Source organism: Nipponia nippon, unplaced genomic scaffold, assembly GCF_047370975.1.
Source record: "Nipponia nippon isolate SJK-2023a ecotype South Korea unplaced genomic scaffold, ASM4737097v1 scaffold_3, whole genome shotgun sequence".
NCBI lineage: Eukaryota > Metazoa > Chordata > Aves > Pelecaniformes > Threskiornithidae > Nipponia > Nipponia nippon.
Genome location: NW_028262347.1, coordinates 33,226,104 through 33,244,898, shown reverse-complemented (window position 1 = coordinate 33,244,898; position 18,795 = coordinate 33,226,104). Strand labels below are relative to the sequence as shown.

At 42.1% G+C, this 18,795-nt stretch overlaps 1 protein-coding gene across 2 annotated transcripts in view; it reads left to right on the top strand.

The window, feature by feature from the left end:
• The first annotated feature begins 2,333 nt into the window (after positions 1 to 2,333).
• YAF2 (YY1 associated factor 2) overlaps positions 2,334 to 18,795 on the top strand; it is a 29,757-nt gene continuing 13,295 nt past the window's right edge. The window contains exons 1-2 of one of the 2 annotated variants that reach the window (XM_087764713.1): positions 2,334 to 2,620; positions 2,788 to 2,913. In XM_087764713.1, coding sequence (XP_087620839.1) covers positions 2,595 to 2,620; positions 2,788 to 2,913 — 152 coding nt within the window. In that variant the 5' untranslated portion in view covers positions 2,334 to 2,594. Of the gene's footprint in view, positions 2,621 to 2,787; positions 2,914 to 18,795 lie in introns of those variants that run through there. The other variant, XM_087764714.1, reaches the window with a different exon arrangement.

Sequence of the window (18,795 nt, the reverse complement as noted above, 5' to 3'; positions counted from 1 at the left end):
AAGATCACTCGACTGTTAGGGATAACATTTGTGGCTGGCAGTTGTGATTCCCCCTGCTGATTCTCTCCAAGAATGGCTCCTGTGGGATTACAATATATCCCGGCGTTTTGTAACCATCAGTGGGAGTTCTGTTTTGTTTCTCATAATTGGTATGGAAAAACTAGGCTGCAACAGAGGAAAGGTCAAGAGAAAGAGGTTGCTTCAAAACAATTGCTTTCTCAAAGTGGGGAATGAATATGTTTCTTTATACAGCAGAGGGAGCGCACTGTGGAAAAGGGCACAAGGAGACAGGTTTCTCCACTGCTTCCTGTCTAGAGGTTTCTACGTAGCGTGAGGTTCAAGCACAGGTGAGTCACCTGACATAATTCTGTAATTTTAAAGGGTAGATGTCCGGTTCTGGACTACTGGTGCAAAGCTCTCTTTATAATCAATGGAGAGAAATGGTCCCCATAGATGATAACTTCATATGCCTCTCAGCATCAGATCAATCACATTCAGCAGGAGCTTGTTCCTCCCTGATGGGGGTTGGGTCTGGGCACCCAGGTGTCATGGAGGTGTCTAACTAAATACAAACGAACCCAGGCCAGCTGTCTGTGCCTGGCATGGCCCATCCTCAGATGTGCGATCCACACATTTTATTAATAATTTGCAGAAGGCTCTATGAGAAGCATAAAAAGAGAAGAAAGAAAGAAATTGCAATAGAGGAAGAAAGAAAGAGGCAAGGCAAATATGGAAAAAAAACAGGGCAGGGAAAATTACAATATTGGAAGCAGGATGTGAATGCAGAAGTAAATTAGGATAAATGGCCAACCACATGTAGGAAATAGCACACAAGCTTCAAATTGCTGCTATACAGGATTGCTAGAGAGATGCAGAAAACTGTGAATCTTTTAAAAGTATTAGTACTTTACATAAACGTAACATCCTAACTAATGGGTCTTTCATTGCTTCCCTAAGACAACATCAAACACTTCACCTACATTTTCCTTTTCTTCGGTATATCCCAGTATTTCTAGCTTAAATTCTTTTTGACAACTTTGCCTTCAGAATCAGAAAGTTTCCCCATTGTCTACTTGCTCAATTTTCAAAGACGTCTACATCTTCGGTTATGCTTTTTCCCACACTTGGGTAAAGCTCCCCTCGGGCATATTTTGTTCTCAAAATCCCGTCATTTCTTGACAAAGACAATGCAGCAAAAATAGCTTTGAGCACTACAACGCTGACCAATATCACCTCATTGTCTGCTTGCACTCTGCCATCTACCTGCGTCTAACTGCCGTCTTTTGTTATGTACTTAGGACATGTGCTCTTTGTTCTGTTTGTACAGCATCTTGCAAAATGGCATCCTAGCCCGTGACTGGGGCTCCTGTGCAACTAAGATAACAGAGATTATAGTCACCAGTGTTTTGTTTAACGTTGCTACGCTGCACACGAACCACGTTGTACTTGCAAGCTTTTAAGCGCAAAAGCGCTGCGCTGCACAGGGGTACCAGGTAACGCCGCTCTCTCCTGCTTTTGTACCGGTACCCATCACGCTGGCCAGCTGCCTCAGGCTAGCGGGCTGGTTTAGACCAAGGTTTCCAAGCAGAACCTCGTGTTTATTTTTTTCAGCTTTTTTTTCTTCCTGGTTCTTTCCCTGTTTCTTACTGTAAAGCACGGCCCGGAGCAATTTCTTTGGGAAGGAGAACAAGGCAATCGAGACGCTACTGCAAGCAATACCGGGCGATAACAGAAAAGCAGTTGTCCAGGGCAGAGCCCTGCAGGCCAGTTTGAATCACCCGTACCCCCGGTCAGCCCGTTCTGCCCGGCGCCGCCTCACGCCTCCCCGCCGGGGACAGCCCCTCCGCCGGCTCCGCGGCTCCCCGGCCCCCACCGCCCGGGCCGCTCCGGCCCAGGGCTGCGCAGCGGGGCCGCCGGCTCCCCGCGGCCTGCTTCGGCCGCGGCCTCCGAAAGGGCCCCGGCCGCCGTCTCCGCCCGGGCGCGGAGCCGCGGGGCAGCTCCTCCCCGCCGGGCCCCGCGCAACTCCCACCCCCGGCCCCTTGGCCCGCCCGGCCTACCCCGGCGCCGCGGCGGCGGGCGGGAGGCCGCCATGCCCGCCGGCCCGGCCCGGCCCCGCTCCCCGGCGGGACAACGGCCGCAGGGCGCCCGCACGCCGACCGCCGCCGAGGCCGCCCCTCGGCGTCGGACCCCTCCCGCCCCCGCGCCGCCCCCCCTCAGCGGCGGGCCCGCCGCCACGCCGCGGCTCCCCCCGCCCCGCCCCGCCCCGCCCCTCCCGCCGCCCCCAGCAGCCCCCGCGGCGCCCCGGCTCCGCCGCCGCCCGGCTCGCAGCGCCCGAGCCGCCGGCGGTTGCGAACCTGCCGCCGTGCGCGGCCCGCCGGGCGCCGCGGCCTGCGGGCGGCCGCTGGTTGGCGGCGGGGGGACACGTGAGGGAGGAGGGGGCAGCGGCAGGAGTTTCCCCGACAGCTGGAGGTTGCGGCGGCGGCTCCTCCTCTCCGGGTCCCCGTTAGAGCCCGGAGACCCCCCGCGCTCCTCCTTATTGACAAACACACAAAGGGCCGCGCCGGGGCCGGGCCGGGGACGCGACTGGAGCCGGCATGGGAGACAAGAAGAGCCCGACCAGGTAGGGGCAGCGGCGGCGGCGGCGCCTCCTTTCCCCGGGCCCTCTCCGCGGCGGCCGGGTGCGCGGAGCCGGCGGCGATGGCGGCCGGCGGGGCGCCCCCGGGGGGGAGGCGGCGGCGTGAGGGCGTCGCGCCCGGTGTTGCCCCTGGCGCGCGTGTGTCTCCGCAGGCCGAAGCGGCAGCCGAAACCCTCCTCGGACGAGGGCTACTGGGACTGCAGCGTCTGCACCTTCCGCAACAGCGCTGAGGCCTTCAAGTGCATGATGTGCGACGTGAGGAAGGGCACCTCCACACGGTGGGTCGGCGGCGGCGGCTGAGGGGGAAGCGGGGGCGGGAGGCGGCGGCGGGGGAGCCGTTGGGCGGCCTCCCGCCACCCCGGGGTGTGAGGGAGGGCGGCTGTGACAGGAACCAGGTCACGTTCACCGGGGAGCCCCGGCCCGGGGAGATCCGCGCCCCCCCCCCCCCCCCCCCCCCCCGGCCGGGGGCTCCCTGGTGAACGTGACCCAAGCCGAGGAGCGGCGTGTGTGGAAACAGAAATAATAAATACCAGGAAGGGCATAATTGCCTGCACAGCCTAAACCCCGGAGAGGCCGTGCCCCTCGCAGGACGAAGAGCCATCCCCTGGGGTGTGCCTGCTAAGACACTCACCCTTTAATTTAATTTTATTTTTTTTTAAACTCTTTTTTCTGTACGAGTTTAACTTTGCCTCCTAAATAACCCCCCCTTTTTTTTTAATTATTATTTTTTTAATTCGCTTTTCACCACAGAGCATTGCCATGCAGGTTTCCAGGGCTGTAGGGGTGGATAATAACCCTTCGCTGTTTAGGGAGGAATTGTTGATTAGCTGAATTGCGCCGTATGGAAGTGCCGCCCTGTGTATCCCTGACTTCCCAGGAGGACCTTGTCTCTGTGAACCCATCAAAGCGTGCAGTGGATTACCTGGTTCCTGTGTCTGCTAGTGTTTTCCAGTATCGTGGCCTAAACCTGCGTGCTTAGGGAATGGAAGTTTTTTATAAAACCAACAGGAGTGCACTTGTAGCCATTGCATGCTAACCGAAGAGAATATTGCTAAAGAATCCTTTGTTATGGTTATCATACCTATGGTTTAATCCCGTCAGCGAGAGAAGTTTAAGTGGCAATAAAAGTTGCAATGTTATCAAAAGCAGCAATTACATTCTAGATGTCGTTCAAAGCAGTGCTGAATATGACTTGCAACAAATGTTACACGTTTGAAATTGAGTGCAAGGTTGGCTCCAATTACTTGACAAAAAAGATTCACCTTTATTTCTGGAGTTGATTTCCTAGACTTCTGAAAACCAGAGTGAATGTTGAAAGGACTCCTCATAACTTCAGTTTTGAATGCTAGTTGATTTCTTCAATTTCTTTTTTTTTTTTTTTTAACTTAGGAAATCAGTGAGGTAAATGCGCCGAGAGGAACTGCATCTGTCACATATCGTGTGCTTTCCAGTTATAACAATGGCATTGTGTTTATATCACAGATAGATGCGTACAGATTGGTAATATTCAGCAAAATAATACTGCTGAAATAATGCAAAAATCTTTAAAACAGCATTAATAAAGCCTCTTTAACCTCCAGTCAGTTTGACAGGCAAAGTCAGTTTAAAATTATGTTTTGTTGCATTGGAAATTCAGTTTCATATAAGCACTAAAACTTAAAAAAAAAAAAAAACAAACCCAAAAAACAAAACCCACAACAAAAAAAGAGTGTGGAAAAAAATAAACAGTCCTGAGAAACCAATATTATCATTGCCTTTTTTTTTCCCCACTTGAATATTTCATAGTTTTTTAATACTTTAGCAACGAAATGTCTTCTTTTGGGTTGGTTTTTTTTTTGTTTCCCCTCCCCACAGTGATCTGGTATGCAGAGCTTTAGTTGATACATTGATTTTTGTTTCTCTACTTAGACTCTGAAACAATGTGTAGCTGAGTAGGTTTATGGGTTTCTTTTTCCCATAAGGTTTAAATGGGTTGCATTTTCACATGTTTGCAAAGTCCAGGATTTACACATGGCATGAGATAAATACAGGTTGAGGTTTTAGGCCAGCCAGTTTTAGGCCCCAATTCTGAAATTAGAGTTGAGCTAGTAAGTAGACCTTTGTGTCTATGGAGAGAATCATTAGGATGCCAGAGAGACTCAAAAGGCCATTTGGGTGGATTTTTTTCTTTTTTTTTTTGTGGGAGCTGGAGTCCAAGAGGGCTTGTTAAAACATTTGCTGGTACTGCCTATACAAAAATTGCAACAAAATGTTTCTCATCAATGTTGGTCAGAATAACAATACTATGGCGTTTTGATGACACTGTGAATGCTTTTTTTTTTTTTTAAATGTCTTCCATTTTGAAGCTTAATGTTAGGTTAAGTTGATGCCTCAGCATGGTTCTTAGTGTGCAGTGGTTCTTACTTCAAAATTTCTACTGTGTTTTTTTTACTGATGAGAGCTTTGTCTATAAGATACTGTAAAGCACTGTTTTTTCAGTTCAGAGAAATCTGTTTCTTTGTGGTGGACGGTTTAATGTCTGCTCCAGCATGTTAAAATTCACTAAATGTGACCAGATTTGCAGATGGAAAAACAGGCAATCATAGTCAAGTTTAGTGGTTTTGAAGACCACTGGAAATTAGGTGCAAAGTTGACTAAAACATTTGTATTCTTTATACTAATCATGTACGATTAACTTTACAGAAATATTTTCAGGTGTGGGGTAAGGTTTGTGGGTGTTTTCACTGTTGAATTTCTTCTCTCCCTGAAAGAATTATCTTTTATGCCAGAGGCTAGACATGGATTGTGATCTTTAACAACTGGTGGATGTTACGATTAGTGGAAATAATTCTTATGTCTTCTTGATTATATTTTAATATACTTCTGGAGTGAATTTTCAAAGCAGATTGGATCATGGAGTTAAGTTAACTTTGCCCATGGCAGTATCACCCTGAACGGTTAAACTGGGCTGTTCTTGGATGGGAGATGTCCAACAGAAATCCTGGATGCTGCAGGAAGTGGTGTCGCTGATTCCCAAGGTGGCAGTTGTTTCTTTGGGTTAGTACTAAAGGAGTGCCCCAGCGTGGTGCCAGTTAGATGTGCCATGAGTCAGATGTAAAACTAAGATCTTATCTGCCAGTTGGAAATCCCTGTACCTTTTACTGCAGAACCGTTGCCAGACTTTAATTTGGTAACCTCACTGAGGATCTAAATTGTCCCTGTAGACATGGCTTTCTTATTTACTTTCTAACCTAAATTATTCTGTATTGTTGCTTGGGTACTGAGAAATTACTATGTTCCTCTTGATAGGAGGCTGTACTGAATATAGTAATTTTCTATATGTGACCTTTAAAACATTTTGAAATCTTTCTAGATGGAAGATGTTGTATAAATCTAAGGAACCTAGGGCTGTAATAATCATTCCTTACTTGGACAAATCTCCTGCTGAAGTTCATTAGAAGCATGAGTAAGGAATACTGAATAGAACCCTAACATACTGTGTTATAGAGGGAACTGGTAACAAATTCTATATTTAGGTTGCCTAATAGTTTCCATTATAAAGAATTTGTATAATCTCTTTGAGAAGCTCTATTGTTTGCAAAACCCATTGAAGTTTGGCAAGAGGAAGAGTCCTTAGGCTAAATAAGTGGTTTGATTTCCTTGCCCCATTAAATTGTTTAAGTTTTGCTGAGACGTAAACACTTGAAAACCATCATTCCCCCTCTTGTCACTTGTGTTGTACAGAAAAGTAAAGTAATGGCTAGAACACTGAAAGAGCCCAGCCCAGCATCACTGTAAAAGCAACAGTGGCAATGATATTATGCTGAAAACTTGGAAGGGAATTATTTAGCTCCTGGGGCGGTTATAGTGGGGTTGCTGAGCTTGGTCTGACTCTCACTGCTTTGCCAAAAGGAAGTTGCCTCCATGGGCACACTACCATTTCTTTTTTTTTCTTTCCTTTTGCCCACATGGCACTATCTGAATCAGGTGTACACCAATACTGGTTAACCTTCAAGAACTGGGCTGGATCCTTGGACAAACCTTGCTGCAGCAAGTATTTGCTCCTAGTTTGTATGTCCTTCAGTAGGTGTTTGTTTTGTTGTTTTTTTGGTTTTTTTTCTTGCTAGCTAACATGGTTAGTCATCGTAATGTAGACACTTTGTAAAGCTGAAGAGTCAGAGTTCCAGTGTTGCTGGGAAGAAATACACAAGAGGACTAGCATTCTCTCTAAACAGATGTAGGTTTGCTACTTCTAGGAGCCTGTGTTACTGCTCCATCACCTCTCTGCTCCATCTTCCTCAGATCATATTAACGCTCGTGTTATTCAGTTAGTGACAGCATCCAGATTTAAAATTACCTGTCACTTTGCTTTTCTTAATGTGGTTTTTATGCATGAGTATTGCGGTCTGGTCTGTAGTTGCAGGGTCCCATTCTTTTTTCCGTGCTATGACAAACCGTTTCCCCATTCAGTATGAAGGATGAGCATCCAGGGGAGTGTAGTGAGAGCTACAGGAGGAATTGCAAATCTGGCTTTTTAAACTTCGAAATGCTTGGTGTGATACTCTGCTGTGTAAATAAAGGAAAAAAGGGGGGCAGGGGTATGTGATCAGTTTACCCTTTCCAGAGCCGATAGCATTCTGTGATTTTTAAATTAGGAAAAAGGGCAGCATTCCAAAGGTGTTTTCACTAACAGTATTCTCTTAGCTAATAATAGGAGAAGGATTGTTGTACAAAGATTTAACTACTTTATGCTTCTTATGGTTGTATTTCATTTTATTTTTTAGAACCACTTTTATTGCTTGCTTTGAATTCAGTAAAAACTTAATCTTACCTATGAATCTGTGAGCCTTAGTGCACACTATTCAAGCCCAAAGTATTTTTCTTTTGGCAGAGGGAAAGAAGGAGAGAGAATAAGGAGATAAGTACAAGTGTGAAGTTTGGGGGGGGGTGGGTGTTAGGTTTTTGTTTTTGTGTTTTTTTTATTTCTCTCTGATATACATGTTAGGCAAGCTGCTATATTCAGTATAATTTACATAAAATATCCCCCGAATTTTGTAGCCAGAATGAGAAAGTTATCTCAAGTCAGGATGAATTTCTGTAGATTTGGGATGTATGCCTCTTAACATCCTGTACTGCTGAAGTAGAGACATACATAACCAGCTGAACAGGGGCATGGCTTCCGTGTCCTGTGCTCTATTGATCTCCATTACTGAATCGTTCCTTTTCTCCCAGCCTAAGGTATGAAAAGCCAACTTTAAATCATACCAGACAGAAGAGTCTGAGGTATAAGGAACTGGGATGCCGTCTTTGTATATTTGCTTGGTATTTGGTCTGTGCTCCTTGATTGTGCCTGAGAGTGTGGCCATTCAATATGTGCATGTATTTTATAAGCATGTCTGACAATCTCCTAAATACGAGATACAGGTCTCTACTTGAAGCTGTCATGAGTTTGTTTTATGCTTTGAGAAGCATAAATAAAATGTTTCATTTTTTAACTTGGATATCAAGGTCATTTTTCTTCAGGAAATATGTGCAATTTGTTTAGTCATGTACCATCTGGATGTTTATAAGCACAAATCAGTTACATTTAACCAAATCTGGTATTTGTATTTCTGTTGAAATGCAGTACTGCTCAGGACAGAGTGTTGGTACTTCTCTTGTATATCTGGTTTAACATGTCTGGTTTACAACAGCTTGTTAAGGACTCTCTCTTCTGCCTTGCAGTGTGCAGCCTCTGTGTGCACACATGCGCATGCGTGTGTGTCAGGGAGAAGGTTGTGAGGGAGAAAAAGAGGAAGAACCGCCTGTCATGCTGACTTTACAAATACATGACACAATCAAGCTTAACAGACTGAAGAGCTGTTCATTACTTGTGGTAGTTTGGGGAAGGAAATATTTGCAGGAATGAAGTGAGTGGAAAAGTCATATATAATCCGTACTTTACCAAGCTCTGTATTACAAATTTTATGTTTTAGTTTAAATATTAAATTATGAAGAGGAGCATGAATAAATAGCTCTCTTTTGCTCTGTACATAGCCATCAGATAATCTAGTCATTCTGGACTTCCAGTCTTATTTTTAAAAAGAATTTTTAAAAGTAACCTTTGGAATTATTTATGAATTTATTTAGGAATTATTTTCCCTAAAAAATATAGTGAAACTTAAGGATTTTGTACACATCAACTTGAATGAGGTTTTGGTTTTCCATATAAAACAATGAAGTCATTTTTATTGATTGGGATGGCTCCGTTGGATGCTGTTGATAGGTGTAGCTTGTATGGGCAATAGCGAATGCAATGGGCAGCCAATTAAAGGAAGATAAAGCTTATATTTTTAGAAAGACTATATAAGTAGTTGGTTTGGGGGGTTTCCTGTTTGTTTTTTTTGTTTTGTTTTGTTTTAAGGTTAATTCTGTTGCTAAATCTTTGTAGTTTTGAACCTGACAGATATTTTAATCCATTACGCTAAGCAGCTCCTGAAAAAATGTGCTTTTTTTTTTTTTTTAAGCATGAGATTGGTATTTTTGGTTTGATGTTTGTTTGGTTTTTTTTTCTGTAACTCTTTCTTGATGTCTGTTATAGCTTGGGCTTGCTTTTTTTTTTTCCCCCCCCTTACCTTTTTTAATGCAATCTGCTCAGAACAAAACAAAAACTGTTTCATTTGGTACCAGGCTAAGACCTTTTGTGCAATAGTGTTGTGATATAGGCTTCTCTGTGCCTTGCGATCTACTTGATCCAGTACAGTCTGGTGTCCTTTTGTGTCCCATTGTTACTTAAGTAGGTCTTTTTTTATGCAGTTGTGGTGGCTGTGGTGCTTTATTCTGTCTTTCTTGAATTTCATCGTTTTGATTTTTGAGTCATCTTAACTCAGCATGGACTTGGCAGGTAGTTCTCACCACCTTTCAGCTTGGTGCTGTTTGCTTGTTCTATTCCTTATTACTTTGTCCAAAGCATGATTAAGAATATTAAATATTATACCTGTAGAACCTCACTGTAAATGCTATCCTACATCTACAGCTGGTGGTTGAGAACTATTAAAAACAAACAAACAGACCCTAATTTTGAACTTCATTCTGTACAACTTTGTCCCAATCATAGTCTAGCTTGAGTGGGAGAATCTATTTTTGATTGTGTCCCAAGACTTGGGATGTGTATTGCTTTTCTCCTAGTCACTAGGACAATTAGTCCATTAAAGAGAGAAACTAGACTGTGTCAAGCCTATTGGCATTATCCTTTAATGCTCCCAATTGTTAAATAATTCCGTTCTAGTACCTTTCTGAAATTTGAGTTAGGCTGAGTCATCTACTACTTCCTGCGTTTTTATTTACCCATCTTGTGATTTCTCTTTTCTTTTCTTTTTTTTCTTTTTCTTTTCTGCAGTACTTGATGACTTCTTCCATCTTCCTGTAGTTCTCTAAACAATATGTTTCCAAGGGTGAATGTCATTAGATGCTGTTGACTGCCATATGTAACATTCAGTAGCCTGGTCTGTTTCTTATTCTAACTTGTACTCGTATCCCCTTGTTTAATTTGGTTACATAGAATTAAACTTCTGTGTGGAGACTGAAGCAAAAAAGCCTTTATGCCATCTGGTATTTACTTTCTTTCCATGTTTGATAATGGATATACTTCTTTCTTTCTATTTCCATGATTAAGTACTTTCCTTTGGGGCATAAGTAGTGTGTGTTTCAATGTGTGTAGCCTTTTTTTTTTTTTTTTTTTTTAAGTGGAAATGGCATCTTTGTTTTTAGTGCCACCAGTGGTATTCTTGCTCACTGTGTCTTTTGTAGGGAAAAGAATTGGCTGTCCTAGTCTAAAAGCTACTGGGATTTGAATAAACACCTACAGTAAGATTGAGTATGTTAAAGGAGAAGTCTAGCTGGTAAGAAGAAAGCTCTTGTATCGCCTGTAGAGTCATGAGAAGTTGCATTTTCTGGCCCATGACTTTTTATAACGTTTTTTCCTTCACTGTTGTGACAGCCCGCTATGCCTCTTCCTGTTTAAAACTTGATACAAGTGTCTGTACTTTTCATCTTGAAAGTCAGGTTAGGACAGTATGCTTTGCAGAAAATTTTCTCACAGTATCAAATGATGTCTTGTCTTGTTGCCTGATACAGTCAGCTACAAAATACTTTCAAAGTAGGCTAGTGGAACAAAATATTAAGTGTTCATTTGCTACGCTTTCATGCAGTAGCTTATCCTGGTTTAAGTAGGACAGAGAGATCCTGAGGATTGTCTGTTCTCTCTGAAGTGCATTCCACTGGTATGTGGTACGTTGATGTAGAGCAGGCTTGAACTTGGAGAGTTCAGCTGCAGAATGTTGTTGGTAGGCTTTCGGCTGGCAAACTTTCCATCAGAAGTCAGATTGAAGACTACAAGATATAACCTTGAGGTCTGCTACAAGTTTTTTCTTGTTTTCTTAGGAGTTGAGGGGGGAGAGGAAATGAAAACTGAGAATTTTCCCATTCTAACTTACTGGAAGTTTGGGACTTATCTTTAAACTTTTCCATAATGCTTTCCATAATACTTTATCTGAACTGCACAGTTCAAATGACAGTGCTTAGTAGAAAAAAATGTGTGAATGAGTGGGGGGTTAAAATTTATTTTAAAAATAGAGTTCCTAACTCTAAAAGCTGAAAAATGTTGGTTTGACACATTCAGGGAAAGGAAAGTTGTTTCTTACAGATATCGTTGAATTCTGTGATTAGGGTCATGAACTAGAAGTTCTGTAATTGAATAAGAAGGGAAAAAGAAAAGATGAGGGCTGATGATTATGTGGCATCTTATTCTATGAATATACATCTTTCCTGAAGAGCATTATGGAGACTTGATTTTTTCAGGGCAAGTGTGTAGTCTTTTCCCCTACTTAAGGTGGACACCTTTGTGGGGCTGGCTCTGAATGGATGAAATTTCTAGAATGCTGCAACCTTCTGGGAAGATCACACTCGCAATGCAGAAGCAAGCTTCTTCCTGTTTGGTCACAAAACTGGCTGTGCCAAGTACTCACCTTGTTTTGTGCAACAATAACTGTGCTGCTGCATCAGTATGAACCTCATGTTTTGCGTGTGTTTTTTTTGCATAGGTGCAAGAAGCATCACAGTTTCTGCAGGAAGGGGACAGAGGAGCAGCCTGGAGGATCCAATCCTTTGTGGGATTGGAAGTTGGGAGAGGTCACTTCCCCATGAATCCCAAGGATCTAGGGGTCTAAAAGACTGTAACTGCTGCCTTCTCTGCAGACTCCCAAATACTGCCTCCCCAGGGGATGTTGTTAAGGAAATAGAGCTTCCTGACCCCTGCTCATGGGTAGCACATTGACATCTAGGAAACACAAATTGGTTGATACCCCTATGTTTCTCAAACAGGATATTTTCAATATAGCTGTCACTTATGCCGAGCTTCGGTGAACCACAGTTTGTGGCATATGGGGAAGAATTTCTAACAACAGTGTGCGAGAGGTTGAAGCCGTAAAACTGGTTGTTGGAAAAGTAGTATTTGATGGCTGCTTTAAAAACTGTCCGTGAAGATGAATTTGGGCTTTCTAAAGGCTCCGATATGGATATTTCTTCTGAGGGCAGGCTGTTGTGCAGTGTACCAGTTGTCTTCAGGAGACTTGCTGGCCTCATCTGTTAAATGTCATCTGGAAAATAGGGCATTCCCTTTAAGGGAATGATTAAATAGGGACACTGCCTCAAGGGGTAGTTTTCTGCACATTTATACAGTGACTGATAAAACCATATGGGTCTTGTAAGTCTATTCTAATTGAATCAGCTTTTATTGAAAGACAGAATTGCTAGAAATGCACTGAATGGATGAATTCCAAGTAAATGATTCATGCTGTAAAACAGCTAGGAATATGAAAGCACTGGAAATCAGAGCTGGCTGAAAGTTAGAATTCAAATACAGATAGGATGTGTAGAAATTGCCTTGTTACTCTGCAATATGCATATGGATCTATATTATGTTTTCCCATACAGACCACTAGCTCCATTGTTTGCACTGGCATAATTATTCAGTTGTATTATTTGCAGAGGCAGTGTAATGTACTGTTAACACTCTAGGATATGACGGAAGTGATGGTAATGAGAAAAAATAATTTTGGATAACAACATAAATTATCGATGTTGAAGATGCATTTAATCATGAACTGCTTCAATGTAGAAATAAAGACTAGTTACTCACAAGATGGCTTTGTGTGGTGATTAGCATGAGCATATTCATGTGACACGGCAAGCTAAACGTAGGTTAATCTTATAGTTTTTATTCTATGAATAGCTTAATAGAGTACTGATGACTGAGGGAGGGTGAGCTGATCTGTGTCAGAATCCAAAGACTGCTTCTCCTGCTAGTGATTTAATTTAATTGCTAGCAACTATTGTACTTGCATTACAAAAACTGGTAATAGGAAATTTTTTTTTGCTTTTCATAATGTGACTTCAACTGCTAAAAATCAGGAGTAGTGTCATTACGTGAACTGATAGCTTCAGTGTAGACCACAGTTTGCAAGATCTAATTGAACACAGTGTTTGCAATACTACATAGTATACACAGTGTTCCTGATGATTTCCTGCTTGCTTTAGATAATATCACTGATCTGCCTATGCAGAAACAAATCCTTTTTCCCCTTTCGCCCCCCCCTTTTTTCCCCCTTTTTCGTATTAGGAGGTGAGTTGTGGTCTGTTTGCACTTGATCACAAAAATCAGCAATGGCAATAGAATAAATGTTTATGCTGGGTTTTCAGTGAAGTTGAAAAAGCAGTTTCCTTTGTTCTGGAATGTTGTTTCCTTGGTATTTTGGCGGAACCTAGAAGCTCTTGTTGCACAAGGTGCTGCACAAAGAGCTTGTGGAGTAGATGTGATAGTCCATTAAAAAGTAAATGTGATTAAAAAAGTAAATTTTGCTTATGTATCAAACCTAGAAAAAATAGAATGTTAAGTTAGTTGAAAAATTTCCTGATGGAAGGAAATAAAGTCTCAAAATATTGTAGCTACTAATCTGCAAGTATGTGGAAGGATATATTAAAAGCTGGTGTGTGTTTTGTGTGTAGAAATGCATGACAATTCTCTCTAATTATTTGGGAATGACTGTTTGGATTTTAACAAAAATAGTCCTCCACTGTCAAAGTTTGAAAAATATTTCATGCTTTAAATGTTTACTGTCAAACTAGCACTTGAAAAATTCATTGTCTTCTTGAGGCATGAAGAAAGATCAGTAAAAAAGATAGGGAAATTGATAGGGGAAAGATAGGGAATTTTTTTCGTTGCTTCTGTACAGCCAGATTGCACGTACTTACACCCTAACAATACGGATTTGTGCATAAACTGGAATGAATGGCCTAAAATGTAAGACTTAAACTTTTGCCTTCTCACTTGAAGTTTAATAAGATTCTACCATTCACTATGTGTCAAATTGACTGTTGACTGTCTGCATTATTACATGAGGACAGTTACTGCAATGACTTAATGCATGTATGTGTATCTCTGTTCTATTGATTTCTTTCTATATTATAAGGAACTTAAGTAACTTAAGTAATTTCTTGACTGTTAGGAAGTTCTTCACCTGTGCATTTGTAAGCCATAATAACAAGATTATGATGCTAAATTAAATTTGGTTCTTTTTATTTTATTTAAAGCTGTCAACACTATTGCAATGTCTGTATAAATACGGGCCTTGGCCTTCCAACATTTTTCATGGATTTCTAGTCCTTAAAAAAAAAAAAAAAATCTCTGAAGTTAAGCTCTTTGCAGGCAGAGATCAGCTCAAAACAAGGAAGACTGGGGTAGTTGTGTATATGTCTAATTTTTCCCTCTGTTTAGGTGAAGTTGCTTACATTTGCTGTTATTAAAGCCAGTTAGAGTGGGAGGGTAAAGAGACTCTGGAAGGGGCATAGGTGCAAGAATCACTGGCGTTACTGTAACCTGTTTTGCAGAAAGACTTCTGAAAAAGAGAGAAAGTGTGCCCAAGGAAGTGGAAATGTTAATTACTTGGTATTTGTAAAGTAACTTGTTATCAGTGTATGAGGGATGTAATTGTATTAAAAAGAATTGATGGGAGGAAAGTTTATTTACTTCCTAGTAGCTTCGACTTCAAAGTACTGGATTGTTACAGAAACTGAATTCTGAAATATATATATAGATATGTATTTCATTCTGGAGCTGTTTAGACCTTCTGGCGTCTAAATCTACATCATCAGTCAATCATGAAAAAGTCACATTCCAAAGCTGCTGGTTGTAACCTATCCTGTGATCTTCAGAGTAAAAAGCTGTCTAAGCTTTATTACAAAGTTACAGTTAGGACTTTGCATAATTAATGTCTTTTTGAAAATGCAAAGGAAGCATATCATACTATAATATTGCTACAGTATTTAACTATAGCTGCACCCTGTAAAAGTTACTGAAATAACTGCCATAAGAATTGCCCAAAATATTCATACCTAAGTGAAGATATTTTCCTAATAATATGTGTTACAGGAGTAGTCTTTCACTTAGAAAATCTTCTATCTAAAACTACTTTTTCCTATTTTTTTTTGTCTGTTTGTTTAAAAAGCTGTTTACTGTAAAATCATGGCTCTTTCCAGCTGACTCCCTGTATGCCTCTACTTGCTTTGGAGATTAGGAAAAACTTCTTATTTTTAAATTAATTGCTTTAATTACTGTGTTAAGATATATTTGAGAATGTGGACCTTAGTAGTTAGAGAAATGAGGACATGTGGTGAAGGAGATTTGAGTAGGGACTAGCAAGAATATGATGATTAAGTAGAAAGTATGCAAAGATAAGCTTTTCTTGAGATTTCAGTAATGACTGTGAACTAGAAAAATGGAGATTAGAGTATTACTGTGGATATCAGATTTCTATTAGCTTCTTGAGACATTAATATTTAGGATAGACGTGAGTGGAAAATGATCTTCAAATAAATTATAAGATATTTAAAGCCTGTACATTTGTATTGGGAAATGACCCAGTCTAGTAATGAAAGAACAGAGTAGGATTTTAATGATTTGAATTTGTTCTCAACAAGATTTTAATGCACTTAACTCTATTCTGTTTAGACTTTTAAAAGACATGTGTGATACAAACATCAGCAAAACAAGATTTTTATTAGGGTTTGGTTAAACCTAAAGGTATTTCTTCCAATAGTTTTGTTTAGTTCACAATGGTATATTGTTAATTGAGTTACTTAAAGTGGAATAAACAATACAATGTTAGAGTTTTCTTGCTTGCTCAAGGAGATGAATTATTTAAGAAAAAACAAACAAGTACTTACTCTAATATTAGCTTTACAGGAGATTGTCTTTTTGGTTTTGCTGGCAGTTCTGAGAAATGTTGAGCAGGGTGGTCTTCAGGCTTATTAGGTGCACGCTCTTTGCAATGCGCATGCCTGGTTTTTCTCAGTGGGCTGATACATCAAGTCTCATGCTGTCTTGCAAATGCATTCTGAAAACACTCGTGGAAGTGTTTTATAAACTGTTTCAATTGTTTTTAATGTAGTTTTGCAGCATTTTAGACTAGCCAATGTATGAGAGTCTTTACTTTTAAGAGCTTTGTGAAATTATGCAGTCAAGTGGTATTTATAGAATCATAGAATCATTTAGGTTGGAAAAGACCTTTAAGATCATCAAGTCCAACCTTTAACCTAGCACTGCCAAGTCCACCACTAAACCATGTCCTCGAGCACCACATCTACCCTTCTTTTAAATATCTCCAGGGGTGGTGACTCAACCACTTCCCTGGGCAGCCTGTTCCAGTGCCTCACAACCCTTTCAGTGAAGAAGTTTTTCCTAATATCCAACCTAAACCTCCCCTTGCTCGACTTGAGGCCATTTCCTCTCGTCCTATTGCTTGGTACTTGGGAGAAGAGACTGACCCCCACCTCACTACAACCTCCTTTCAGGTAGTTGTAGAGAGCAATAAGGTCTTCCCTCAGCCTCCTTTTCTCCAGGCTAAACAACCCCAGCTCCCTCAGCCTCTCCTCATAAGACTTGTGCTCTAGACCCTTCACCAACTTCGTTGCCCTTCTTTGGACACGCTCCAGCACCTCCATGTCCTTCTTGTATGAGGGGCCCAAAACTGAACACAGTACTCAAGGTGTGGCCTCACCAGTGCTGAGTACAGGTGGGACGATCGCTTCCTTAGTCCTGCTGGCCACACTATTCCTGATACAAGCCAGGATGCTATTGGCCTTCCTGGCCACCTGGACACACTGCTGGCTCATGTTCAGGTAGCTGTCAACCAACACCCCCAGGTTCTTTTCCACCGGGCAGCTCTCCAGCCACTTTTCCCCATGCCTGTAGCGTTGCATGGGGTTGTTGTGACCCAAGTGCAGGACCCCAGCACTGAGCCTTGTTGAATCTCATACAGTTGGACCTGGCCCAACAATCCAGCTTGTCCAGGTCCCTCTGCAGGGCCTTCCTACCCTCCAGGAGATCAACACTCCCACCCGACTTGGTGTCTGCAAACTTACTGAGGGTGCACTCGATCCCCTCATCCAGGTCATTGGTAAAGATATTAAACAGAACTGGCCCCAGTACTGAGCCCTGGTGAACACCACTTGTGACCAGTCTCCAACTGGATTTAACTCCATTCACCACTGCTCTTTGGGCCTGGCCATCCAGCCAGTTTTTTACCTAGCGAAGAGTACGCCCATCCAAGCTATGAGCAGCCAGTTTCTCCAGGAGAATGCTGTGGGAAACAGTGTCAAAGGCTTTACTAAAGTCCAGGTAGACAATAGCCACAGCCACTAAGCCACTAAGTGGGTCACCTTGTCATAGAAGGAGATCAGGTTAGTCAAGCAGGACCTGCCTTTCATAAACCCATGCTGACTGGGCCTGATCCCCTGGTTGTCCCGTATGTGTTTCATGATGGCACTCAGGATGATCTGCTCCATAACCTGCCCTGGCACCAAGGTCAGGCTGACAGGCCTGTAGTTCCCTAGATCCTCCTTCTGGCCCTTCTTGTAGATGGGCGTCACATTTGCTAACCTCCAGTCAACTGGGACCTCCCTGGTTAGCCAGGACTGCTGATAAATGGTGGAAAGTAGCTTGGTGAGCACTTCTTCCAGCTCCCTCAGTACCCTTGGGTGGATCCCATCCGGCCCTATAGCCTTCTGTGTGTCTATGTGGTGTAGCAGGTTGTTAACCATTTCCCCTTGGATTATGGGGGCTTCATTCTGCTCCCCATCCCTGTCTTCCAGCTCAGGGGGCTGGGTACCCTGAGAAAGAACAATCTGACTATGAAAGACTGAGGCAAAGAAGGAATTAAGTACTTCAGTGTTTTCGTTGTCCTCTGTCACTATGTTTCCCCCCACATCCAGTAAAGGATGGAGATTCTCCTTAGCCCTCCTTTTGTTGCTCATGTATTTGTAAAAACGTTTTTTGTTATCTTTTATAGCAGTGGCCAGATTAAGTTGCAGCTGGGCTTCGGCCCTTCTAATCTTCTCCCTGCAGCATAACCTCACAACATCCTTGTAGTCCTCCTGAGTGGCCTGCCCCTAGAGAGGCACTAGAGAGAGAGAGGAATACCTTTTTTTTTTTTTTCATAACGATGTAAATCTATGGTAACTTCTAGATGAACAAAATACACACAACTATTGTAGGTTTGCTATGAAGTGAGTAACTTTACATTTGGTGCAGAGTAACCGAAGTTACCAAAGACTTTGATAGTGGCTTCTAAAAGCTTGCATTTCAAAAAGGAGATAGACCGCCCTACACACCCCGAGAAGAGGTGGGTTGGAGGGAAGATGACAAGGTACAATTAAAGTAGAAATTAGTTGTGTCATGGTAACAGTGTTTTTATGGCATGGTATATATTACTGTAAGTTGTATGCTGTTTTCAGGTAGCCAAGAGTTTTATCAGTCTAGGCAGTGTAAACCTATATTTGATGTGTCTGAATCTTCTAGCATGGTTGAATACCATAAAAAACCCAGATGTTTAAAGTACTATCCCTATACATATATACTATATAGTATAGAAAAGTGTATCATTTTGGACAAAATCAAGAAGATTTTAAGTATGAATACTAGTGGACATGGTGGGTTTGTGAAAAACATTGGAAGAGTGTTTAATCTCTGAAGTATCATATGATTACTTGACTGGAAGGTCAACCTGTGGGGAAGGTGCCGGTTTTGAATTTGAGAAGAATGCGTTAAATGCTTTCCTTGCATTTGGCAGTAATTCTGAAAAGTGTCT